Source organism: Argiope bruennichi, chromosome X2 (genome assembly GCF_947563725.1).
Source record: "Argiope bruennichi chromosome X2, qqArgBrue1.1, whole genome shotgun sequence".
Taxonomy (NCBI): Eukaryota; Metazoa; Arthropoda; class Arachnida; order Araneae; family Araneidae; genus Argiope; species Argiope bruennichi.
The window spans coordinates 91,462,026-91,489,995 of NC_079163.1; the positions used below are offsets into that span (position 1 = coordinate 91,462,026).

Genomic DNA, 27,970 nt, shown 5'->3' on the forward strand with positions numbered 1-27,970 from the left:
TATTAAATTTGCGTGTAAAGTAAACTTTCTCATGTTTCTAACTGATTTTGAGGCTGTTTTATGAAATTCAAACCTTTTCCCCCAATTCTAAATTATGTATTTCTGCTTCTTCTTAACACCGGACTTTTGAGGTATTTGACGATTGCGGCATTCAGTTGTAGTTACACTTCATTGGTATTCATTTCTGGTTTCGTTGAAATAGCAATCAGATCAAGCATAACTTTTAGCGTGGGTTGTTACTAAGATAAAGAAAAGCATCAAAAAATAAGAGGACAAATCGAAGTACTTTTAATGCTCAGCAAAAGAAAAAAAAATCTGCTAAGTATATTGTGAAAGATGCATCTTTAATGTAATAAAGTACACATAACCACACACACACACATAATATATACGGAACTAAGAAACATATTGTTAATAATCCGACCAAATCACCATCTTTACTGGAAATGTCTACTGTTTAAATACGTCTTTAGTTATACAAAATACGTGATGATTCGAGGAAGATTACCTTTCACGAGTTCAAATGAAAATAAAATTTAGATATATATAACGTCTTAACTTTAGTTGACATTTTATATGTAATTTACGATTACGAGATATCTGATAATTTTAGTTTATGAATTGAATTTATCATTTGACTCTGCGTGAAGGAAAATGTTTTTCAACATTTCTTGCTTGTTTACTACCAGAAAAGATCGGTCAGTCAACTCCCTGTATTCCCTAGACACAGTCTAACAAACACCCAACATCGAGGTGGCCCTAACCAAACAAAACCAACCCATCCAGCATTACTTTATTAGCTTTCTAATTGCAATAACCCTATTCAGAGATTGTTGTCACGTACGGAGTAACTAGAAGGTGACAAATACTTTTTGACTTTTCTACATTTGCACATAAAAATCATAATCATAATAAATACCATTTGGGAAGTAGAGAATGCTTGAGCAATGGAAATGGAAAAGTCCATTAAGTGCGCTCATTGAAATTCCAAGCACAGACGTCGATAATTAAGTCCGAGCTTTCTTTGGAGCCTTTCTTTAGTAAGAGATAGTCATCTCTGAAATAAATCGGCACAGCTAATGCTTTCGTTCGGGCCATTGGAGGGGATGTGCAATAGATGCCATTTGTGAAAGGGTTGAGATTCATGAAGGTATTTCAACGTCTTTAGATAACTTTAAAAAGGTTTTTAAGAAATCCATTCTAGTTTCCATTTTCTGCATACACAAGTTATATAATCGGAATTCTTTAAAAATAACGGGTAACATTAAAAAGGCAGAGCGAGATGTGGGTAACTGTTCCTGATTTTTTGTAGATTTATTTGAGAATTACAAAATAGCTGTACAAAAACAGACTTGCCATCTAACGGATTTTTAAAAAAAATCTGAATTCTGAAATAATTTTTTATACTGTTATCTATCTCATAACGGTATTTTATGAGCATGTATAGACTTGGGTTAAAGTTCTTTAAAAAGTGACAAAATTCATTTTAAGAAGATGCTCTCTTTAAATAAATTCGGAAATTTGATTTGGACAATTTTTTTAACTTATTAACCGAAGAATTGGATGCTTTTCTTTTTATTTCATAACTTAATATTGTTTCATATTTTTTTCTCAAAGTGTTTTTTTATATATTCTGTTTGAATATTAAAACATTAAGTTTAACTGTTAACTGTTTAAACGGCTCCAATTTAATTCGCACCTTTGTCCTTTACTAGAGAAAGAAACGCCAAATTTTTCCTAACTATATATCAAATGCGTAACTAAAAAAAATATTTTTAGACTCAAAATATGAATTTACAATGTGTAAAAGCTACAAATATTTAAAATATCTATTTTTAAAATTTCGTCTTGTCCGGTTTTCAAATCTGCCTTTCTTCCCTAGATTTATATAGTCAGTTGAAAAAAAAAGTTGAAAAAATTCTTTCCCTTCTTTCTTCAGATATTTATAATTATATTAACTGATATGAATTTCATCCATTATATCTGATAAAAATAAATTCTGCAGGATTTTTACGCTTTTATTGCACATTTGTAAAGCTAATAGATTATGGATACTGTGAAGGCCAAAACTAATATTTGAGCTGAAAAGTCTCTAAATAGAAATGTTAATCAAAAGAAATTTATAATTCGCGCGGAAATAAATCTCACTAATCATCACCTAAAAAGGAATTTATGCGATTCTTATAATTGTAGCTAAAAATTGTTTGTAGTTTTTTTTCAATTATTAAGACATAATAACCTACAAAACTTTTTAGAGACATTTTTATGAATATTTCTACATTAATTGAGGAAATTATTACTCACAGCCTCTTCATTCCCATTGTTCTAGACATTTTAAAAACAACTTCTCCATATTCAAAAAAATTCAGTGAGCATTTTTAATAAAATCAAATTTAACGATAAAAAATTTATACTTTAATTCCCATATAAATGAAAGAAAACTATACATTTTTTTTAGTCTTGAGGCATCATTAGATATAAGTTATATGCATAGATAAGATTTTATATAAATGTGGAAAAATGGTTTAACAGAAGGATAATGGTAACTTAAAATAAAATTCGTTTATGAATATCCATTTACTATTAAATAATTTAATTATTTGCGGTTTCAAGGCAGTATATAAATTGTATTATTTTTCTGGTAACGTGATTTTCATCAAAATTATTAGCATCTCATTCTCACCTTCTTCTGAATTGGGTATCAGATTCTATCATAAATAAAATTTGCATATCCGTAAAAAAAAGAATAAAAATTTCATTGCTAAAAGCAGCAATAACTGATAATCAATACTAATTTATTTCTTATATCGTCAATTTCCTTGCATTTTTTAAAAAGAAAAGAAGCTGAACACAAAAATGCAGCTTCTTAATTCATTTGCTCCTTTCTTATCTATAGAATAACAATAATTGTATTTTCATTACAATTCATCAATAATCAGATCAATCATGCATCCTCTGTTTAAATAATTAGGTTAAAATTATGCATTAGATAACGTGGTATTTTCGCAGCAACTTTATAGGCAAACGGTAACGACCCTGGTCTTCCATGACTGCTGTATCTTATTTTTCTACACATTTTTTGGACTGTCTCCCCATTTTTTTTCTTTTCCTGACGTTTACTGAAATGAAGCTGTCCACACTGCTTCCTGTCCATTTCCCGTCGTTGCTTACGAGTAGAAAATGTTAATGGTGTGAAAAACTTAACGCCCCTTCTGGTCTAAAAAAGTGCCCAAGGAAACGCTTAGTATCCGGTATGGTGAACCATTCTGCGTGCACAGACATTTTAATGTGTAGTCACTCACTTCATTAGATATCGTTTACAAGCACTTCAAAAAGGTGACTGAAACACGCAGCAGGATTGGATGACTAAAAAATATCACTCTCCAATTACTAAACGGAGTCAAGTCGGACACCGTGTTACTTTTTAATGTATTTTTTTTAATTACATTTCAGACTTTTTGAAATAAAATAAACTGATGCATTGTTATGCTTAAAAAATAATTTAAACAAATTATCAGTTTAAAGGAAAATTATACTTTTAATGTCTGAAAGAGTGATTTAAAAATAGATAGACTTACTTACCTTAAGTGACTGATTAAATTGCAGATGTATTAACGAATTTTCACAGTGTCTTATTGTCTTATTTCATTATGTGAATGGAAATATTTGCTGAAAACAACGACAGCAGATGACACCAGACCTATAAAAATAGATACAATTCATTAAATGACAGATAAAATCTGAGTAAAAATTAGTTTAAAAATTGTTAAAATTCACCTAAAGTAATTCCTAAGAAAATATTTGAATATATTCACAGATTAATCAATTTCGATAGATTCAGAATGGTAAAAAAATATTCCAATGCATGAACATAGTTATAAGACTTGTTGGGGCATTGTCTGGATCAAATGCACCAGCATATATAATTTGGAGTCACATCTGTTATAGTACCACTTCATGCATTTTAATTAGCGACAATTGGATGTTAGATGCCATGCTTTGTTACGTCTGTCTTGCGACTATGACTTCATTTGAATTGACTGTTTCAGAATAGACACAGGTTTGAAAGACCTCCAATTTCATTTCTCAAATCTCCTGCCAGACAAAAACTAGAGAGAGAAGCAGATGAGAAAATAATCAAAGATAAATGTAATTGGTCATTTTATTAGATTTCATTGTCAAGCGTTTCAAAGTACTCCATAGAATCTCAAAGTTTAAAAAAACACACGAAAGAATGTTATTGAGACGGAAGAGTTAATATCAGTGGCAGATGTTGGCCTAGATTTTTGAATAGTAGATTGAAGACTCAAATTTTTGTAACTCCTACAATAATACAAACAACTCAATAATTACAATAATTTTGTGCTCACAATTATTGAAGATATGTTCAGTACAAGTAGTTCGAATAGTTCTTAAAGTTTTGTTCCCTAAGCCAATCCTAGAAACATTCTGAAGTTTTGTAAAAAAAAAAAAAAAAAAAAAAAAAAAAAAAAAAAAAAAATGTTTGCATGATTTATTTCACTTTTTATTAATTTGAGTCAATAATTCCTGATCCAATAAAAATTTTTAGAAATTCATGATTAATGGGAATTAGTTTTCTGAGGAAACATTGCTCATTTCATCTTAAAAATAAAATCTAGTTAATTCATTCACAAATAAAAGTTGTTTCATTTCTTATTGATTGCGAAAAATGCTAGTCTTTTAAGGAATAACTTCGTCTGGGCACATCATGCGCTATCGGTAAAAATTGCAGATGAATTTCTACTGAAAACTGCCATTTCTAATGTAAAAAATGCTTTTAAATAGAAGATTGGGACATGTAGTTTGTATTTTTCCCCAATAAAATCATTAGTGATATCTTAGAACCTTCGAAAAGTTTTAATACATCTAGATATAATCTAGAGCAAAATTTATAGATTCTGACTTTTTCAAAGCTTGCAGTGACGATAGAAATTATTAGGTGAAAATTACACTTTGTTTTAGATAAATTACCTTGATATTTTTCAGTAATAAGGAAAATAATTTGAAGATTTTAACAAAATATATTTCCTATAATTTTACAACATTAAAATAATAAATTTGTGTTATCATTTCACCACCATGATTTGTAATTTTTTCTTAGGATTTATTGTTATCTTTTATACAGACGCATCATTTTTTTTTATGCTATTGGGTATAAAAAGAGAATTTAAAAGTTCACAATATAAAACATTCTACAAACTCTTTCATAAATTACTTTTATAGTTTATTGTGTGCACTAAAAGAATACGAGCTTTTGTTTCCTCGACTATGCAATGTTTTCACTAAAACGAAATTTTTTCTTGCACCCAAACAACCGAAAATTTTTAGATGTCACTATCGATATTGTGCAATTTCCCGAGTACGTCCCAATAGCTTCCGAAAAAGAACCGCCAGGCTTTTCATAAAGCTGTTATTTCGGAAGTAGCTCGTTAGACAAATTATGCCACTTTAAAAAATAAATACATAAAACTTCTTGCCTCTGCTTCTTAACCAACAATCAAATCGTTTATTTCAGTTGTTTCGTTATTATCATTCTTTATTCCTCCTGCTAGAAATGGCAGACGATTTCGGCCATTAGTAATTGCTTGAGCTAAAGAAGTAAAAACAGCTCCACTTAACTCGCATTTTCGAAACGGTAGGTAGAGGTATTTGTTCGAGATTATGGGCTTTCGAGAGAGTTAATTGGAGGAAATAATATGTCATTGCTTCTCAGAAGTATTGTCATTTGTCCAGAAGAGTTCTACGGTTATGCTGCTCTCTTTATTTTACTATTATTTTTTTACAGGGCGTGGGCCAAACGATTTATATTTTTTTTACATGGAGAATAACTAGGGTTGCTGCAAAAATAAACTGCCTACGGAATCGCCAAACTGATAAAGTAAACAACTATTTAAAAAATAAGTTGATAAAAACTAAAAGTTTCAATTTAGATTGTAAAACGCCTCTCCTGCAATGAAAAGAAATAAACTGCTATCAAACCAGGAAATTTAATATTAATTTAGGATTTTTTTTCTCTGTTGTTATAGTTTATTGGTTATCATTGCTGTAGTTTTGAAAAGAAATCTGGCCAATTTATGCAAATATTTAATTTGAATATAGTGCTGGAATTCTGGGCATGTATTTTTTTTAATACTGCGCATACAAGCAAAACTTTATAAATTAATCTGTAAACTGAATTTGCAATAAAATGAAGTATAAAAAATATGATCATGATTTTATCATTTCAGACGAAAAAAAATCTTAAAAAGACGTAGAATCTCTGCCAATTCCTTGCATTTGAAAGAAATTTTCTTACAATTTTGTTTATTATTATTATTTTTTTTTACTATAGTAATGAATGTTTTCCTCAAACTTCTTTTATATTATATATTTCTCCTGCTTTCACTTCCTTTAAAGCAAACAGAAATGACTTTCTTTTTAACGAGAGTTAAATATATAAATTTATACTTTTAATTAAAGCTTCGTACAATATATTTCATTCCTATTTGCATCATATTCGCTTTTCGTAAATTTTAATTTCAGGTTTATAGTTAAAAATTTACCTGCTTTTTTTATATGCTGTGGTTCGAAGCAATACAGTATATGCAGACAAACCTATATCTAGAAAATCATTTTCAGCAGCAAGTTTATTCCTTCAATTATTAAACCGCATGTTCTTCAACAATAAAAGAATACAAATTTGTGTTAAATATACATTTTAGGATTAGTTACTTTTGATTATTTTGATCATGTTGGTTGAGCATAAAAAATGTCACCCATTTTTATCGATATATTATGTCCATTATATTAATTTAATTGTAGACACAATAAAAAAATATACGTGACTGAATTTACTACAAATTTCTTTTTAAATTCTTGTCTACTAGATAATTTTGCTTCTCTAGACAATTTTTACTTATATCCCCAAGCAAATTCTTTAACTCTCAAATTAACGCAGGGTTTAATTTTTATTCAAGAGGTTTCATTCAAGTAAGAGAAAAAAATGAATAATCTAGTCGCAGTTTCCTTTTTATTATCACTTTTAAAATAATGAACTAACTTCATTATCTGACATCGAAATGGAAATTATTGCCCTTTATTACATTTAAAAATATCGACATCGTTATCTTTGAGAATAATTATCCACCTTTTTTTTTTTTTATATATTACGAAATGCTGAAGGAAATCGAAGAATTTTAGAAGGAAAATTGTTTTATCTTCGGTAGAAAAGGGCGTGTAAGCCATTAAACCTCCATTAGCATGATTAATTGGAGTAGTACCCTATTTTTAAGTAAGAGTAAATCAAAACTGCCATCATCAAGCTACATTTTTGACTACTAGATATCTACAATTAATAAATATTATTTCAAATTATAGTGGTTTTCTCGCAAAGTGAAACAGGAACTTTCATGGTACATTTATTCGTCACTTCCTTAGTGATTTAGATGTAATGGATTTTAAGGGGGGAGAAACTATTAAAAACATTTCGAAGGTATGTCAAAAAAAAAAAAAAGTATACGAGTTTGCGTCGAAATTTGAAACTGTGATTTCTATAGCAAAAAAAAAGTCTGCTGGTTCATCATTAGACCTTGAAGATGGTTTGTTTCTGAAGGGCAACTACCAAAGTCCGATCTAATCGGGGCATGTAACCAGATTGGTTTTTTAAACGTTATGGTTAAAATAAATTTAAGCAAATAAATTATAGAAAAGCTGACTTTAATAATTTTTATGTAGCTGATTTTAACAATTTTTATAATTCTCTATTATAATCAGTGTTTTTATTTGATTTTGAATTTCTGATTGGCGAATTTGGACTTTTTGTAGTAAGAATATTTTCTTGCTAAATTAACTCCTGCTAAATTAATGCTAGATTCTATTTTTTAAAAATAAAAATGATCCATCTTGTTAATTTTTTCCCCTCAAACTGTCACAATATGCGAATTCGACATGTTAAGAACAAAATGTGAGCAATATGATATAGTTAGGCTACCTGGATGTATCATATCATACATTGAAGGTTTAAATAATTTGGAGATCAAGTTCACAAATAATTCTGGTTTAAGCCTTAGACACCCTCTTCAGCAATATATCTGAAGAGGTGATTCATAAAAATTTATTAAAAACAGACTTCGCGTACTCAAAAGAAATTGTTATTGATAAACTGCAATCAAATGTGAAGATTAATATTCCACTATAAAAGAATGTAATGTCATTCAAATATTTCTCTTTCGGAAAAAGAAATAAAAAATAAATACTGCCATACATTGGTTTTCTTGAAGCGGTCGTTAAAATTTGCATGATATATAGCATCAACGAAGTTGAAGTATATATTTACTAAAATTTTATAAACCATCCCAAAATAAACGATTTTATAGGTATATACAGCAAGGGATTATATACATACAATGTATCACTTTGACATAACAAATCAAAATTTTCTCATATTTTTTAAAGAAATTTTCATATTCAAATTGTCAATTTGGAAGTATTTTTACAATGATCTTAACGAGTCATTAGTGCAATTTTTGTATCTTGGCGCTGATTTGAGTGTAGTTCGCCAGTCGCCAAAAGAAAACAGCACTCTTCTGCCAATTGTGCATTTGGAATTGGCCAGCACAAATGTTGAGCTGTCATTCTCCTTTCGAATATCATTTATCAAAAAGAGTTCCCCAGCCGTAACCCCGCAGGCCTTTGTCCCATTCTGATTATTACTTCGAATGAAGCTCCTCTATCCAATAGGAGGGTGTACGGATAAGATTGAAAGAGGGGGGTGGAATGGAGGAGGCGGGAAATTGCGCCGTTGCCTGCTAGGTAATCGCCAACGGCTCTAATTGAGTAGATTGTTTAAATGGAGTGCCTTAACGACAGCAGCGTTTACGTGTGAAAAGCTGCAATGCCGAAGCCGCATTTTCTGCAATTGAACAGGGCGATAATATGTCACTGGGAATCTTTTGGGAAAAGAAGGGTACGTTTTTAGTAACTTCTACATAATAAGCTAGGAGAGCGTGAGAATGGGTGGAAAAAAGTGCCCTCATCTGTATAGGGACGGTAGCTGTTCATAATTGGTGCTAAGGTAAAGAGCTTGTTTCTGTATGGTAAAGAAGAGGATAATAGACTAAATTAAATGTTAAGGTAGGTGTTTTGCAGAATTAATAGTAATTTAATTTTCCAAACAAATGCGCAGTCATTTTTACCAAGTTGGTCACTGAGAAAAATTTGTTGTTTATCTCATAGTACCTATAGGAGAACATATGCAAACCGCAAATAAACATCCAAATACAGTTACTAAATTATGGGTGCGGCGCATTGACCTTGTAATGAACGCAATGAGGTAGCGATGAAATGGGGAAGGAAAGAAGAATATAGATGTTTCAGGCGCCAAGGTGACAAACGTTAGTTCGTTTATGTCACTATTTAAAGTTAAATACGATGAGGAGCGAATAAATAATAGTTGCCCTGGGCGCCATTTACACTTAGATCACTAAGTGAAAGCCGGCGATGAAAAAATCATGTTTTGGCTGGATGCCGCTTATCAGGTAAAATTTTAATCTTTATATTTTGTTTAAGAATTCGCTCATGTATTCCATTAATATCATGACAGAACTACCATATAATACATGCAGGTGTCATGTATTATACACATTATTAAGACCGGATATCGAAACTCGTTTAAGAAACATAAAATTTAGCATTAAACGGAAGACAAATATTTAATCTTTTTCTACTATAACGCAGAAAAGTGAGTTCACTTAGAACCCAAATTTTAGTCGTATCCTCATAATTGCCTACCGGCCGTCTTATTATTATTTTTTTAAATGCTTTTATTTATTATAATCATAGGAATATAAATCCTTTCCATCTGAAACTATTCCTCATTGTGAATCAGTGGTAGTAATCTTCCCGAAATGTTATTTACAATTAAGTTAAAACAAGTTTTAGCTATAATTAGCTCTAATTATTCCCTGCATAAAATTGTGGTTCTTGGACTGAGCCGTCAACGTCGCAAGTGCTCAAATTTTTATTTTTAGAGTTCTGCAAGTGAGAGTTTTGTATTTCGTAATATATAAGGAAAACCAGTACTTGTGCATTATTAACATCAAGCTATTGATAAACAATAGTTACGGAAAAGTCTTTAACTACGATCTTTAACGATTTTTTTTTTTTTTTTTTTTTTTTTTTTTTTTTTTTGCGATTAATGGCAGGAATGCGGTTAATACACAAGTATCAAAAAGCTGACTATGGACACCTTATTTCCAACCGATTAAAGCCAAAATTTGATTCAGCGCTACAATTATAGTTAAAAGACCACGTATCAAATTTCATTTATTTAAGTCATTGCGTTTTTGAATTATCCATTTTGTAGATACAGAGCAAGAATACAGACTGACAGACGGTCAATGCTTTGACAGATTTGGTTCGAAATTTGATAATCTACCTTTTATATGCTAAACCCGTGTACCAAATGGTATCAATGTAGCTCTTTCCATTTTGTGGTCATTGTGTTCATTTGTACCCAAAGAGCAAGACATTCATCTAAGATATTTCGTTCGAAATTTTATAGAAATTTACAAATTTCGTTTTTAAGTACGCATACAAAATTTCATTTGTCTAGTTCAAAGTATTTTATCAATTATGTTTACAGACAGACAGGCATAATTACAAAAATGTATTTTTGGCTCCGAGAGTGAAGATTCGTCAAAATCTCGATCTTTGTAAACTTCGTATAAGAGAAAGTAAAAATCAGCCGTTTATTAAAATTACACATAATTTAAAACTTGCCGAGTTTTATAGATTAGAATTGATTAAACTTGAAAAAAAATCAGCCATTATCGATTAATAATGAAGCAAACGTTGTAACTGTACGAAGAGTACAAAAACGGAGAATTGTATATCTATTCCAAATTTGTCCGTTTAATAATCAGCAATTAGCCATATTTTTTAAAAAAAATTAAAAAATTAAACTTAAATTAATAATTATAAAGTTATTAAATTTTAAAAATTAATAAATAAATGCCTGTATTTTTATAACATCTTCTACTTCAGGAAAAATTTAGCAAATCTGAAATAACACGGTGGCGCCAGTATAAAACAAAATTTATAACTTAATGTTTGGAAATTGTACTGAGAGATTCACAGAGCATTTTAAATTAAAATATCAAAACCTTCTATTCCTTTAAAAATTATTCCACGACTAAGAAAATATATATATATATATATATATATATTATTTATTATTCTTATGGAAATAAAAACCTTTAATTCGTCTCTCTCATTTAGTAAACAAATACAATGATAATTTTTTTTGCTTGATTTAAAATATATTTTTTAGTATTACATTTAAAAATATTGTAGAACCATGAGTTATCAAAATTTTACCGACTTTGAAATCGCTCTATCCTACCCCTTTCGGTGTCCTAAGCCGTAGTTCAAGAAGCTAAACTCTTCGCAAATTTCGTTATCGCGTGCCATGAGAGGGGAAAGATCAACAAAGGGAAAAAGTCGCCGTGTGCAGGAAAGGAACAAACAAGTCCGCCCCCCCCACCTTCTCTCTTCTTATTATAGATGTAAGAACGAAAGAAAAATGAGTTGTCTCGAGTACACAAGTAAGTAAAATTCTACGAAAAAGAAGCAAAGAAACTCATTTTGCTAGAGGATAGTCACAGAGTTGCAATTGAAAAGCATTTGCCACACCGCAAAAGACAATGTTATCCAAATTCTCTCTCACTTTTATTTGTATTGAACAATTTAATACCCGTTTCCTCGAAACTGTTCATGTGCACGAAAAATTGATAATTTGGAAGCACGGGGGAACAAAACCCTTATCATTTTAAAAAAAATATTCTTTATTCAAATAATTACACATATTAAACCTTCAAATAGACTAAAGTTAGCATGGCTTTAAAAAATGAAAAATTTAATCATATGTATTATTTCTCCCTTAATCTTTTCATAGTCATTAAGATTTAAAAAATAATTATATTTAAAAAATTCAATTTTATATGGTAATAGCAATTTTTCTAAGTTAAGACGCTCTATATATTTGATTTCGAAGTAATGAAAGAAAATATATGTTATTTTTTTGCAATGGGCAGTTGAAAATTATTAATTGCAAATACTCAGATTCTCACTGATATTCAAAGTATTTACTTTGAGTTATAAAATAAAGCTCTGCCGGCATATTGCCACACATTCTTTAAGTTTCCTTTAGTTTAGTTAAAAACTCCACATAAGAAAAAAACACGTGAGATAGTTTGAGAGTTTTTAAATAAGACATTAAATCATATATATTTGACAAAGTATAATTACGAAAACGTATGTAAATATTGCGCAAGGTACATTAATAGAATTTGCAAATCATAATCAACTTTCTTTGAAACAAGTGTGGCCAAAATTTTCTTTCGAAATAATGTGTAAATCCGAAAGTTTCTGGATACTTTTGATGAAATAAGGTATTCTGATAACAGTTAAGAATCAGATTTACTGTCATTTCTTTTCGTTACTTTTTCGTAAAACATGCAGTAATTCTCAAATGATTAACAAAGGTATATCTATTTGATCATCATGTCCACTGTTAATTTTGACTTTTGGGGCATTTCTCTCCTTAAAGAATTGATATAAAGAGAATTCATGTTAACAATATAAACCGATAGCATAAACCAACAGCAAATCGAACATCATTACATCGTTCTGAACCAGCAGCTGAATAGATAAAGAAAATCTAAAAGTTATATGTTGTGAAATAAATCCATGCGTATTAAATAATCTACACTGAAACTATCTAAGACTTATGAATACATTAATAGGATTGTTAAATCGAAAACAACCTGACGCGTGTTAAAATTGTTGAAAGGAAATACGTATGGAGCTTAAATTAGAAGCAAAGTATATATAAAAAAAATACTTGAAGGTTGAGATACTTCAGATTCAGTTTTTCTTTCTCATTCCTTCTCCATGTGTGATCATGTTACTTAAGCTCGTAATAAAAATATTGAAGTCAAAAAGAAAGGTTAAAAATCGTATAATTCGGCTAACTCATGGCGTAATGCCTAAGTACCTAAGGAAATCAATATTTCAGCTCCCTAACTCCCCTTCTATAAATGCACATCTACATTTCTTAATTCAGGGTATTTATTATTATACTTACTGCTTTCTATCAATGGCATTCGTAAAAACCTTTTGGATGGCCTCAAAAGAATAAAATAGTGAAAAGCTTTAGTGAATGCAAATCCTGGTTAGGCTATTAGTGAAGAACTGCAAAAGCTGCCGCTTGCATAATGAGATGGTCGGATTTGAAGTGTTTATAGTCGCTAATACAAACATAGTCGCCGTGGATGCTAATCCTATTGCTAATGTATACACCATGTTGGCCCTATTATCACCCGCTTGAAATGGCTAATTAGGTGACAAAGACTTTGAAAAAACCGCTAGGAGGCGTTTTCTAGCGTTGTTACAAATCATCTCCATTTAGACGCTAATGGCCGATTATAAATCTTAGCTTACTCTTTGCCATCTGTCCTTTTGTTCAACTCTCAGATGCGTTATATTTTTTATGAACTTAGGTTTTAACTGTGCGGTCAATGTTTTCTTTTCAACGCAGTAGGGCGAATGTTGTGGGCTATTTAATTAACAGCTTCAGTGTTGTAAATGTTTTCTCTCCTTTAAGAAACTCAAAGTAGAAATACGTTTTTTCTAAGAAGTAACAAGATAATAGCGTTTTAAATAATTAATAATAACTCGCAAAACAATGAATTGTATTATTCTAAATAAACAGATTGTTTACAACTGTTAAATTATGTTTGTAATTATTTAGTCTTAATTAAAAAAAAGGGATGAATACAAACTACATTTAGATGAAATAAAATTTCGAGTTTAGCATTCAAATGAGGAGTCGAGAATCATAGGATAAAACAATCTTGATGTAATAAGAAATTCAAAATGTATTTTATTTTTAGCTGGTTGATTCACATTTCAATTTACTGCTTTCGAGTTATTCTTATTTGAAAGAAATTGAAGCATAATACTCTTCTTGAGCAGCGTGGCTCAATATTCACATTTTAATGCAAAAAAAAAAAAAAAAAAAATTAAGACAATGCAAAATATTTATGCAGTTAAGATTCTTTTTCTGAATACAACCTTAACGAAACTGGATAAATTTTTTAAATTCAATATTGAACAATTTGATTCTCTATTTGTACAAAAACGAATTTTTCTTAACGTTTTATTTTTATTTATGTTTCCATTTGCGATTTAAATAGATACTCAGTGATTTTGATTACGATGTTTGATTATTTTATACCGCTGATAACATTCCAATAAGTAATAGTGATAGAATTTTACTTCAAAATGCCTTACCATGATTTACATTTTGTACAATACAATATTTAAGAATGTATTTTATTACACAACTATTAAATAGCTTTTTTTTAACAATACTTTTTTTTTTTTAATATTTCCGTAGGTGTGGTTTCAAAATAGAAGAGCAAAGTGGAGAAAACAGGAAAAAGCGCAAGGCGGGCAATCACAGACTCAAGGTTACAATCCCTATCCAGCATCTACCGTCTTACCCTCAGTCCCAGCATCATCTACTCCTGGTTCTGTAAAGCCTTTTAGTGCACTGGGTTATCCAAGATCTTATGACCTAGGTCTTCTGAATGCAGCAGCAGCTGCCCATCATCATCATCAATTCCCACCACCATATTTACCACCTCCTGGATTGTCACTGTTTCGTCCAGCTCATAGCTTTCTATCTCCGAGTAGTTACAGTATCCGAGATCTGCCCTACTCCAGCTTATTTCCAGCAGCTGCATTGACATCACCATACTCAGTTGCTGGAGCATTTCCCCCTACGTCTTTTCAGAGCTTACTGGTCAACCTGTCTGCTCAAAACAGGCCAAAATTAACAACACCCCCAGACTTGAGTCCTGTAGCTAACGAGCCCTATCCTATCTTACTTTCATCGTCGACCAGCGGAGCTACCACTCTTCCTCCAGCACCAGCAACAGCCACTCAGCCGTCACCGACTGTTACTCCCCCAGCTGTACCACCCAGACCATCCACTGGATCTCCTGTTTCCCCACCAGCAACAGGTCCAGTTGATTTGGACCGCAGGAGTTCCAGTATAGCAGCTTTGCGACTGAAAGCTCGAGAGCATGAAGTACGAATGGAACTCCTTCGGAAGGCTAATGGTGAAGTGAGTTGAGCGAAACTGTCTAGTTGAGAAACTTGATATTTAAAGTATCGTGTGGTTCGGTAATGTTTTGGGTGTCAACTGGAGTACACTTACTCGGTAACTACGCAGCAACTCCAAAGAAAATACTGGTGAATAAACTCATAAGTGAACTTTGTCCCAAGTTTTAAGAACGATTGAGCTTATGTTAAAGAGATGTTGAATCTGGATTCAACACAAAATTTAACCACCTTTCTTTTAAAGAAAATTGTTATGGACTAAACTCTGTTTCTGATTTTATGGGTTTCTTAATACTTTCTGAACATTTTGTTTTTCAAGTAAAAAAAAGTTCAATCAGCTCAAGAAAAAATAAATTCATATTTTCCTGTAGATATCTACATATAAATTTTCGAAAAGATTTTTATACTAGCAGCATCTTTATAATTTTTCATCAATGAAAACAATAGCACGAATTTGCTGTATAAAAAGACTTAAAAACTTGTCAACGGATTTTTTCCCCCATTGCAGTACATTTCTATTTTTATAAGCATTTCATCATTTTCAAAATTTCATTTTTAGTGACAACAAACGTATGATGATAAATTGATTCAAATTAATTTAACCTCTTTGACTGGAAGGGCAGGTATGAAAAAGATGTATGTACCTAACTTAAATGTATCATATTTTAGTGGTTGAATGCTACAGAAATAAAATTTGGATACTTTAAAAATTATTTTAAGCGTGAAATCAAACCAACATGGATGTTTCTGCCTCTCCTTTGCATTATTTAGAAGCAAGAGGCATTAGATATCGTCCTCAGTTAAAAGATGAATGGTATCAAGAATATTTATGTTAACAAAATTTTTTAAAACTGATTGTAAGATCATAGGTTTTGTTGTAATTCCTTCATCAGGAAATTCAAAATTTTTAAGAATTTACTCCAGATTTGCGCTTTTTCACAATTAATACAACCAAAATTTGGAGGGTTTTTTTTTCTCTCTTTTCCAGTTTTTAAGAGGTCCGTGATGTTTTAATGTTATTTTATTTAGGATGTTGATATATGTGTAAAAAACACCGTCCAGAAATGACAAGCAGATTTATTTCACTGTTTTTAGCAATATATTCTCTATATCTACACCTATTGAAAATCCGTCCTGGCAGGAAAACTATTTTAAATCGTGTGTAAAAATTTTAAATATTTTTTACATTCTAAACATAGTATAAAGCTTCAACACTGTGATAACAAGCTTTTTTACACACATCGGTTCTTCACTAATATATAAACTTTACAGTAGGTTTGCATTCTATCGATTCGGTTGACGCATAGCAGAAACTGATAATATATATATATATATTGAAGGATCATTTCATCAAATGCTATCCGCTACCAGATGTCAAAATAAAGCAAATCCACTGTATACTTCTATTTAATTAGGCACTGTGCAAAAGTTATTAACGACTATATCTCTTCTGGAAGACATTTAAATAAAATTTCAGTATTTTGAATAATACATTCCATATACATATATTATCATTTTTTTTTTTACTTAATTTAACAAAACATTTGATAGATTTTTGAGTTCAGTTTCGGCTTTGAATTGATGTTGTTTATCAAACTGATTTGTATAGTGACAAATTGTGTAAAAAAATTCAAGTGATACATTTGTGCAACAGCGAAAAAGCATTCTCATTGCACTCATTGCATTTGTGTAAATATTTATATATATTTTTCCGGTGTATTAGTACTGTGAAGTTTATCTTCAATGAAAGCATCTCCGTCCATTTAATCATTGTTGGAACTTTTTTTGCATATTTGATGCTTATTTAACGAATCTCTATTCGCCCTTTGAAACATTAAATGTCATTTCCTATGCAATTTCGGTGATATTGTATGAATAAAAAAAATTGAAAATACTCAGAGTGTGATTTTGTCTCAATTTTTACCACTATTGATAATTTTTTAATACACTCGAACTTGGCTAATTCCATCTTAATAAGTTCATTGTTTTCTCTAGTTCCTTGAATGTCTTATTAACGTAATGTTAAAATGCAGTTACAGTTCGAATTTATTTTAGTTAATTTATAGTCAAAACCAAAAATTATTTTTTTGATTCATGAATTTATTTTATTTGTAAATTAAATGCATCTATCCCGTATTTTTATTATCAAATTATAATCACTCTTATGAAGATCCTTAATTCAGTCAAGATGTTAAGAAGCTTCATTCACTGAAAAGATTTTACTTCAATACAATGTATTCAATAAAAAATGAAGTAGAATATTTCTCTTTATTTTAAATTTTTTTAATCGGGTGATATGTGAATGGTACTGTTTATTTTGAAGCTTAATTTCATAATAGCTGCATTTAAAATGTTGTATATAATTTGATTATTAAAATCTCACATACATTTAAATTATATTTTTAATTGTTATTCATTAATTAATTAATGAATATAATTACTTAATATTTATTTATATAAATAAATCTTTAATCCCATTTTTAATTTAAAAATAATTTTTTCTTGCTGTATTTCTGTACTTAATTTTAGGCTTGCTCAGTTAATAATTTTAACTGATTTAATTTTATTACTTATTTTTAATCTGATTAATTTTATTAATCTGATTAATTTCTGTACTTAATTTATGGCTATATCGTCAGTTTCGAAATAAGCAAGTTATACTGTGCTTTTTGTTTTAAAACCAAAAACTTGTTCAAAACCCTTTGCACTCGGGAAAATGATTCGATACATAATTATTCACCTAATACAAGGACTTCGAAAAATGAATATATATAATTATTTTATTTTGAATTTTTGAGAAAAATCAATCTACATCTTCTTACAACTCTACAGGTACCTTTAACAATCAAAATTAGAAAAAAAAAAAAATGTCAAAATGATGCACCGGCATGAACGGTGCCCTAGTGAAAACATTCAAATGCAAAGGCTTTATATATTAATAATACTGGAAAAGATGAAAAGATTTCTGAGAAATCGAGCCAGTAATATGCCAATAATTGCGCACTTCTATGAAAGATCCCCAATCATTGCATTTAAACGAACACTGATTTTAACTATTTTAGGTGTTGAATTATATTTGTGCACTATATTTCATTGTTAAATTATCTTTTAGCGGGAAAAAAATGCATTTATCTCTCAGAGATTGTTATTTATAACTAACTAATTTTGAAACGTCTAATTTTCATTAGATTCAAACATTATCAGATTAAGCATGATAACATTTAAAACTGAATCTTTTTAAGTAAAAATCGATAGAACTCTCTCAGAATCTAACTTATTTTGAATCCATTTTAAATGATGTTAACATAAAAACTTCTGCAAAATTCGGAAATAAAAACAAACAAGGGAATTAAAAAAAAAGTACTGATTTATAGAAGCATTTTTTAGAACTTTCAAAATATATATTTATCTTCGGTTCATTACGTCGTTTAGAACAATAAATTATGCAATAATTGTATGCATGCTAAAAAATTGAGAAGCAATTTATGTGGGTTGTTAAAAAATTTTTATTTTTACGTATATGAAATGTACGAACAAAAAGTATTGTAATCGTCAAAAAAAGAAGGGGGGGGGGGAATGAAACTCAAGATTTTGACGAAACTCTACATTTCATCTCTCTGAGTCCGAGAAAAACGTTTTTGAAATTATATATCTGCCTGTGAACATAATCAGTCAAAAACGTTTTGATCTAGACGAATGAAATTTGGTTAGGGTATTACGATTAAATATCTAGAATTCTATTAAATTTTGAATGAAATCTGTTCAGAGGAGGTATGTTCATCCAAATATAAGTTATTATGTAAACTATAAAATGAATAGAGATAAGTGGATAAAAATTGGTACACAATTTTGATTTCTAAAATGTAGATATATATATATCAAATTTTGAACGAAATTCGTCAAAAGGTTGACCATCTGTCTGTCTATACTTTCAAAAACATGAAAAAGCGATTACTAAAAAATGCAGTGGCTTAAATATATGAAATTCAGTACGTCATTTTTGTGACTACATTTGTAGTTATGTGTCTAATTTTGTTTTCAATCGGTAAGAAAACTTGGTGTCCGCAACTCACCTTAGTTTTTTTTTTTTTTTTTTTTACTTGAGTATTAACCGCATCCCAGCAATTAAACGCCATAGATTGTACGTTAATAAGCTCACTCTTGTTCTTATACAATTAATAATATACATGCACATTTATTAAAAAGTATACGAGGAAGGTTCGAGGAGACCACTAAGAATAATCTGATGACTTGATTTTCCACTAAGACAATTTATTTTTTATAAATCGGATCGAGATTAAAATAATAAAATACACAATCATCGGGGAAATACTGTGGGGAAAAACTGTCAATATATTTGCTAACTTTACATAAACTTCTGTTGGGAGGGGGAGCAGTATTCATTTGTTATTCACCCATTTTTATACTAGTGTTTTCATACAGATAATGTGAGAGGACTGTAATTGAAATTGTAACAAAACGATATAAGTAACAAAAACATATTTCTAAATACATATATTTTCAGAATCAACCAAATATGTATTTACAAACAAGTATAAACTTTGGAATTCTTTCTAATTTGAAATTTCCAGCAAATTACCATTTTCCCTTACATATAGTTTTGGATTCAGAAAAAACATACTTAAAAAAAATTTCAAAAATTTCTTCATGATTTCTGAATTATTCAATATGCTTCAATAAGAAAGCTTATGGACTTATACTTAGAAGAAGCATGGCAAGAATTCTACTATGAAAAAAGAATATTAAGAAAAGTGATAGTGGTTTCACTGAAACTTTCCTGCATGGTCTAATAAAAGTATATACCCCCCCCCCCCCGACCTTTTCCAAGCATAAAATTCTAGACCTTGGACAAAGCCATGAGTGCGCAGAATTTTTATTTTATAGTTCCGCACGTGAGAGTTTTGTGCTCCGTAATTAAGTAAAGAAAACCGAATATGCATTTTGGATATATATTTTTTTCCAATCGAATGAAACAATACTGTAACACGCAAAAAGTTTAGTAACCAGATTATATCCTATTTTTTTATTTTTTAAAATTTTTATTTATTTGAGCTATCGTGCTTATAGTTGAAGAAGTTGTACAGACCAACAAACGATCAAGTCTCATTAATTTTGTTCAAAATTTGAAGTATATATACACTTTAGAGGCTAAATAGGGGTATCAAATTTTATTCATCTGGCTCTTTACCTTTAGTTGTATCATGTTCACATATTCTCGAATAGTCTGAGAGAGATTTCCAGTGATTGGATTTTGGTCAAAATTTGATATAAATCTATGTGTAAAGACCACATATATACCACAATGTAATTTGGTATTTGTAAAGGCAACATACCAAATTTCATCCATCTTGCTCAAAACATTTTTGAGTTATTGTATTCACAGACAGATATATTTTCAAAAACGTGTTTTCTTGGGTTTAGAAAAATCTAAAATGTGGAAATTCGTTATGAACTCTAGTTCGAATTTTTTGACGACTTTAATATTTTTTCTTCGTATACGAGAAGAAAAAAATAAAAAATCATAGACATTATAAACAAGCATTTCATGCTATAAATATCAATCAATGTAAACTAATATTGACAATTATAAAACAAGAATTTTATAATTGCCAATATTATTGCTATGCTCCCTTAAATAAAAATTTGATTTCAGAAACATGTTTCAACTAACAAATGTTAAGGAGGAAAGAGGAATTGATATAAAATTATTAAAAAATAGCCATACTTTTGTAAGAGTAGCTTGAGAATGAATTTTAAAACTTTTCAGGATTAAAAATTAACATATAGAATTACTCCTGAATGCTTTTCGAATTAAATAAATCTGACTTAATGATGACACACATGTCATCAAATGCCTACATTTCTATCTCCTAAGAACATGAAAGACATTTCATATATTTAATACAGTTGAAAACATTAATTTATTATAGGTCTTCTGAAATATTTTAAATTTAACTTCTCTTGTTCGAGCTGAAACAGACATAAATGTTGATTATATTTTTAAAAATGCCTTTTCAGTCTTATAATGGCGATTCGAACGTCTTCGGGCCATCAGTGATCATATTTTAAGGCGAAAAAAACAACAACAAAAAACGTTCTTTTTTAAAGTGTTGAAAATATTACAGGGGCTGAAACGTATACAAACCACTACAATTTTCGACTTAATAGAGAAATATTTTTTGAACTGAGTTTCAAGACTGTGTATAATTATAATCATTTTATTACAACTAATTGGGCAAATATTTCATCTTAATTCTCAGAAAAGTTGCATGATGGATGCGAGCATATAGCTATGTTCACTGAAGCATGGCAAAATTGAATATTTCTTGAGTTTTCAAGGAATACCTAAAACATAAGGCAGCGGAAATATGAAATTCTACCTTAATTTCTAGATACTTTTTGATTAACCAAATGACATTAAAAGAACGCAAAATTGTCAAGTTTATAGTTCAGTATGAAATATTGGCTAGTAATTTTCTAAAAAAATGCATTCTAATTCTCATTATTAGCTTATAATAAAATAAAACAGAAACTGATAATATAATTTAAACAAAAATACTATTCAGATATTCCAAGCGGATGATTAGAAGCATATTTACGAAATTAAATAGCATGATGCATGAAGTATAGTTTCAAGAATTATGTTATTGGTTTAAACTAAATTGGTTATAATTCTATTTATGTAATTAAAATTGGATAAAATAAGAATGACAAAAAATTAATAAAACAATGGGCTTTTTTGTTAATTTTGCACATTTATAATCATTTAAATGGCTTAATTATTGTACAAGAAGCAACTAACCCTACATAAATGCTCAAGTTTGTAAGATTTCATAAATTGAGAGATGATACCAACGGTTACTGTGTGGCCTTTGTATTAACGATTTAATTTATTTGAGTTTCTATATCTCTAAATATCTAAATTCTATAATGTCTCATGGGTCTAAGAACCTAAAATAACTGTGAAAAAAATCCGATAACATAAGGAAAATAATTGCTTTTTGCCAACAGTTGGTTAAAGTGTTTTTAAAATGTGTTTAGATTTGGTTATTTCTGTTTCATATTCAATACGTGAAGTATTAAATGAAAATATTATTTGAAGAATTGAACATTTTTAAAACCTTTTAAAATTTCTCAAATTTTATAGCTTTAAATTTTTGATTAGATTAAGGATAAACTAAGGAAATTTTCAAAAGTGAAGGATGAAAAACAAAAGCTTTTATCATTGCATTATAAACATAAAAGTTTCACGAAAAAAAATCTGGAGATCAAAGCAAATATCGCAAATTTTAAGGTGCGGATAAAAACGCTCTGTGTAAACTCATATTTTTATGCATTTCAACTTTTATTAAAATAATGGTTTAGAATTTTCCATTTTTTTTTCTTGTGCCATATTTGTTGTGGCCTTGGGTCCATCTTTTACTATTTTCTGCCTCGCATGTTTTTTGATTTTTTTTTTTTTTTTTTTTTTTTTTTGCCTATAGATCTTTGATAAAAGAAATTAATTTTTCATTTTAATACTATGATTAAAGCGTTTATCATTTTTACATTTGTTATTTTTTTATTTTTAATTTTTAATACAATATATTACAAAAAAATTGACCATTTGTGACACCTCTTGCAAGCATATTGTTGAAGAGAGCGGAATGAAATTTTGAATACAGGTATTACATGGTATGCTTTTAAGAATGATGTAAAAAAAAATCAGTTCTCACAACTACGTTGCAGTTACAAAATTTCGAAATTTTCAAATAGCAGCGCTTATTTCTTTCACGGAAGCGTGATCCTCACAGTAACGAAAAATGAAGTTATAATGGTATTTTTAGAGCGAAAATTAGCTATGCTAGGCAGAGAGAGAAAAAAATCCCAATAAGACAGAGAAGAAATAGCAGAGCAAACAATTTTATGTTTCCCAAATTTTTGTTGTATCCACTCTCGCACAAGAAATATACTTGCAACAGATGGTGAATACTATTTGCAGTTGGGAGCATATAAAGAAGAATTTATGAATCTCACATTGGATGACATCTTTCAAATTTAATACAGGGTATAATTATAGAATTTGATGTGTGGCCTTTGGATTCCAGATATTCCTAGAACCAGGAGCTCAAAGGAGTGAATCCACACGACTTCGGAAACGGTGAAAGTTTATTCTGTCACCCAACGTTTCACCGACATCTCTAACATGTGGTTCAGCATCATCTTTCATCTATCTTTACGACGTCAGACAAAACATTTCGCTTTTCTAAATCGGAGAGGCATAATTAGTCAACACTGCTTCGTAACGAGCACTCATTATTGCACAGATTTTGGGCAGTAATCTTTCTGAAAAATTAAGTGTCAATGATGAAAATCGTTTATTTTCCCTCGCCACGTAGTCACTTTTGCTTTGCGTAACTGAAGTGCGGTCACATCACGAGGATTTGGATCACCCTTAATTACGTAGCACCTCCAATTAAGGTTATCAGGCATCGAGAAATGTGTTCTGTCTGTTCATCAAATACATAAATGCCAGGTGTTATCAACTTCATACAATATGAAAAATTCGTTTGCAAAATCCAGCCATTATTATTGATCATTTGCTTACAGTATCTGAATACGCTAAAGCGGTGCAGAAACATATTAAGAACATAGAATAGAATTTAAAGGACCGTTGAGTTTGACAAGCCCAGCACACGGCGTTTCGAATGTGATTTTTGCTTATAGCCTTGAGAAATTCTGAAAGAATCTCAGCAGGAATTGAAAGTCGTCCAGAAGAAGACCGATTACGTATTCAATTAATTTCTTCAAATTTGATTTACAAATCCTGTTAAGCTTTTACCGAATACGAATCTCGTCATAACCAGCATTTTAAGGCAGACATGCAACGTCTTTGTGGGATTTTGCCCATTGAGATAAAACAGCATTACTTATTCACTGCGCTGTTTCACGGTAAAAGACACATAGTTCAAGTGAAAGGGTGAGCAAAAATAGGCGTAGTATCAGATGACAGTGCCGTTTTCTTTACCTAGCATGGTGCTAGACATGACAGTGTCTTGTGCCAAAACTGGAAATCTGCGTATGTTCGAATATTCTTCTAGTTTGAGAGAGATTCAGTATTATAGAACAGAAGGCACGGTGGAGACTGTGACATCTGTGATAAAGCAATTCGTGCGCCGGCGAACGCCACGGTTATTGTTTTCATTTTTTGCTATCATTGCTATCATTTTTCATGTTAAAAGTGCTATCTCAACTTTTAAGTTCTTTACCGTAAGAAACACATTTCCGTAGAAAAAGTAAATGCTGCCATTTGTCAAGTTTTGAAATTTTGTCATTGTAGGAATAGCTTATAAAGCTGGGCATTTCTTTTTCAAATCATTCTCGAGCGCATACTACAATATATAATAATTGCTTTTAAAATTTTATTTAGTTCCCTCGATTAGATTTCTCGCTAAAGGATCAAATTTTTTTACCTTTAATCTGCATATTCACCAAATAATAATCATTAAATAAGGTCATTACTCCAAATGCGTTTATATATATTTTTTATTATTGTTGTTTATTTTCTTCGTTGCTTAAATTTCCCTTCATTTCTAAATTCGAAAAAACTGCCATGATAATACCGGAACATACATTTTTCAATTTTAGACCAACCCTTTTTCAAGGATATTACATAATTATAATCGCAAATATCTCCACAAATTTTACAGATAATTCCATGAAACTTTTCACTGTGTGTTTGTTAAGGTATAGAATACATTTTTCTAACTAGATCTTTAGACCGATCTCCTTTACATCATAAATGCAGCATAGTCACTTTACTATAGGTGCACTTTCTGTTTATATGAGAAGCCGTTCTGAATTTAAGGGGCTTAAAAGGACATTAACGATCGCCCAATATAAAATTTCATCATGAGGAAAACAATCTTCTATTAATACTTTCGATTTCGATTAATAACCTTCTAATTCGTACTTTTTAGAATATTAAATATTTTAGTTTGATTAGAATACTTATTCCTAATATAAGAATATTACTTTCTTATCTTCTTATAATATATTTAATTTTTTACTATAATTAAATTTTTTTATCAAAAACAAGGATATCAAAACAAAACAATAAAAGTGACGGATTTTGATAAAAGTATTGTAATTAAAATGGGATATTTAATACCATTTCTTTATAAAAAATAATATTTTTAGTAAAGAAAAAATATTTTCTTTTTCTACAATAAAATATGATATTTTAAAACTTCTTATTATTTTCTACTTTTTAGTCTTTAATATATTTCATAATTCATAATTATCTATAGAACAAAATTAAAAAGAATATTTTTCAAATTAATCTCTTGCATGACTCCAGCAATATAAAATTTGTGTTTAATTTCACTTCGCAGTAATGAACAATTGTAACTTGCTTAAAATATTGTAATGCCCTCGAGAACAAAAGCTGTGCAAAATTTCAGAACTCTAGGGCATCAAGAAGTGAAAAATCAGTCCCAAAATCCCATCCCAACATGAAATATTTAATAATATTGCAATAAGACACCACTCGATTATCTGAAAAAACAAAAAATTATGCGCATGCGTCTTTGCATACTGTACAGAATCCCAAAGGATAGAAAAACTTGCTCATTACCAAAAAATAAAATATAATTTATTAGAGAGATAAGTTTGAAATGAAAATACATTTTCTTTCAAATTCTATAAATTTCGACTGTATGAATTCAAAATTATTTATGTTAGTATTTAGTTTTTAAGTTCAATTTTTCTTACACTCCTGTAATAAACTAAGCTATGTTTTTAGTGTTTTAAAATTTATATAAATAAAATAAATTTTCCTTACAATTCACTTTTTAAAGCCAGCCCAAAATACTGCAGATTGTCAAACCAACAATATTCAGTAGTTAGCGACATTCATATCTTACACATTGAAACGACTGCATGTTTTTTTGTTTTAAAATGCTTATTGAATCAAAATCTAGAATAATTTTAAATATGATCTGAAAAGTGATATTTAAAAAAAAAGAAAAGAGCATAAGCTTTTACAATTTAAAAATCAAATGCCATGATGTTTTTAGCAACATAATGTGAGAAAAAAAAGTATTCGGATGTCTTGAACTAAGTACAGAAAAACATTTCGTTTTCTACGAGAGAATCAGTTATAATAATAAACATCCTAAGCCAATATGCTTTGATTGGAAAGGCATGTAAATATTATGAGAAGTTCATCCATAAAGAGTCTAAAACAAACATGGATTGATAATGGCAAGGTATACACCTCTAAAACCTTTCACACGGATCATGGAATGAAGCATAAATCTGTATATTCATCTAATTATTCTCAAAGCATGATGATTTATGTCGGATTTTAAAATAAATTTAAAGCTTCAGAACAATACTATAAATTTTAGCTAAAGAAACAATAAAACAACTATAAAAAATTGCATTTTGATTTGTCGGTTTAAAGAAATTTAATTTAGCTCCTGAAGTTAGAGTACATGTTGTAAACAAGATGGTGTTTGTATCAGGTAGAAACATTTTATTTGAAGAATATATCAATGACTATAATTTACAATTTTTCTTTATATATATATATAAACTTGAAGCCGAAATCCTTCATTTTAAAATAAAACTTTTAATAAAAATTGCCTTTTCAAATATTACACAGAAAAAAATTCTTTCTAGAAGTTTTATATTCACTTTGTCTTTTTTTTTAAAATTCTATCTTTAGCCTGTTAATTGAGCAACTACACTTTTGTACAATTCGTTTAACGATGAAATGATAAGTCATACCTATTTAACATGTTCATAAAAAAAATCCCAGCGTTACATATTGAGCACTTTTGTTTAAAAATTATCCATTTTTATTTCTTTTGCTTCAGAAACCTTAACTCTGCTAATGATTTTAATGCGGAGTGTACTATGTTTCGTCAATAAAACAAAAATTATTTAACAACCATGCTTTACAATTGCCATTTTATTCTGCTCATAATAATAATTAAAAGGAAGGATTAACTCTAATAAGGTACTACTAAGTACTAACAAAGAAATAAACTAATCTTCAATAACATCGTAGTTAACCATTTCTTTTATATGTTTCATACTAGTAATTATGCAAATAAATATGCCCCATATATGCCCTCCTTTGAAATCTTCCGGAAAAGCTGTTTTTGGATTATTAAATTAATTTGCTTGCCATAAATATGCCAGCTTTGTCGCTGTATATCTTGAAAAAGTAACCACATAAAACGTTTCCAGAATTGAAAATCATATCTGACAAAAGACTATTTGTACTCAATTTAAGCAAGTGTTCTTAGAACATTAACAAGAAAGATAAGGCGTCAAATAAAAACACAAAAAGCGCGAACCCATAAAAAACTCAAGATGGTAAAAGTTAAAAATTTATTGCTTACATATTCTTGGAAGAACTTCAGACATTAGGCAAGGTGGAACACATAGAGGTAGATGAGTTCCACGTTTACAATAAAGGGGTCTTTTTCTTTTGGAGCAAAGAATGAATCTCACCTTCTGTTTTAAAAGGGCAAAGAACATAACTGTGTGACTCATTTCTCTACTAGCAAGTCGTATTTTAGTTTTGCATGAAGCACGTTCCACCCACTGCGCTACGGATATTTAAATAAGATTGTACTTAGCATTTAGATGGTTATGCAGCCGTTTCTTTGTGGCGATTTTCATTTATTTAAAAAACAAAGAGAGAAATGATATAGCAACTTTGAATTGCCTTGAGAAAAGATTTGTTCGGTTTCATAAAGCTTGACTGGTT

General features: G+C 29.6%; 1 protein-coding gene across 5 annotated transcripts in view; it reads left to right on the forward strand.

Annotated features, from left to right (window-relative positions):
• The window catches only part of LOC129960839 (homeobox protein aristaless-like), a 221,835-nt gene extending 204,794 nt beyond the window's left edge, over window positions 1-17,041 (forward strand). For all 5 annotated transcript variants that reach the window (XM_056074509.1, XM_056074510.1, XM_056074513.1 and 2 more), the window contains exon 4: window positions 14,459-17,041. In XM_056074509.1, the coding sequence (XP_055930484.1) occupies window positions 14,459-15,199 (741 nt within the window). In that variant the 3' untranslated portion in view covers window positions 15,200-17,041. The remainder of the gene's footprint in view (window positions 1-14,458) is intronic.
• The last annotated feature ends 10,929 nt before the right edge of the window (window positions 17,042-27,970 follow it).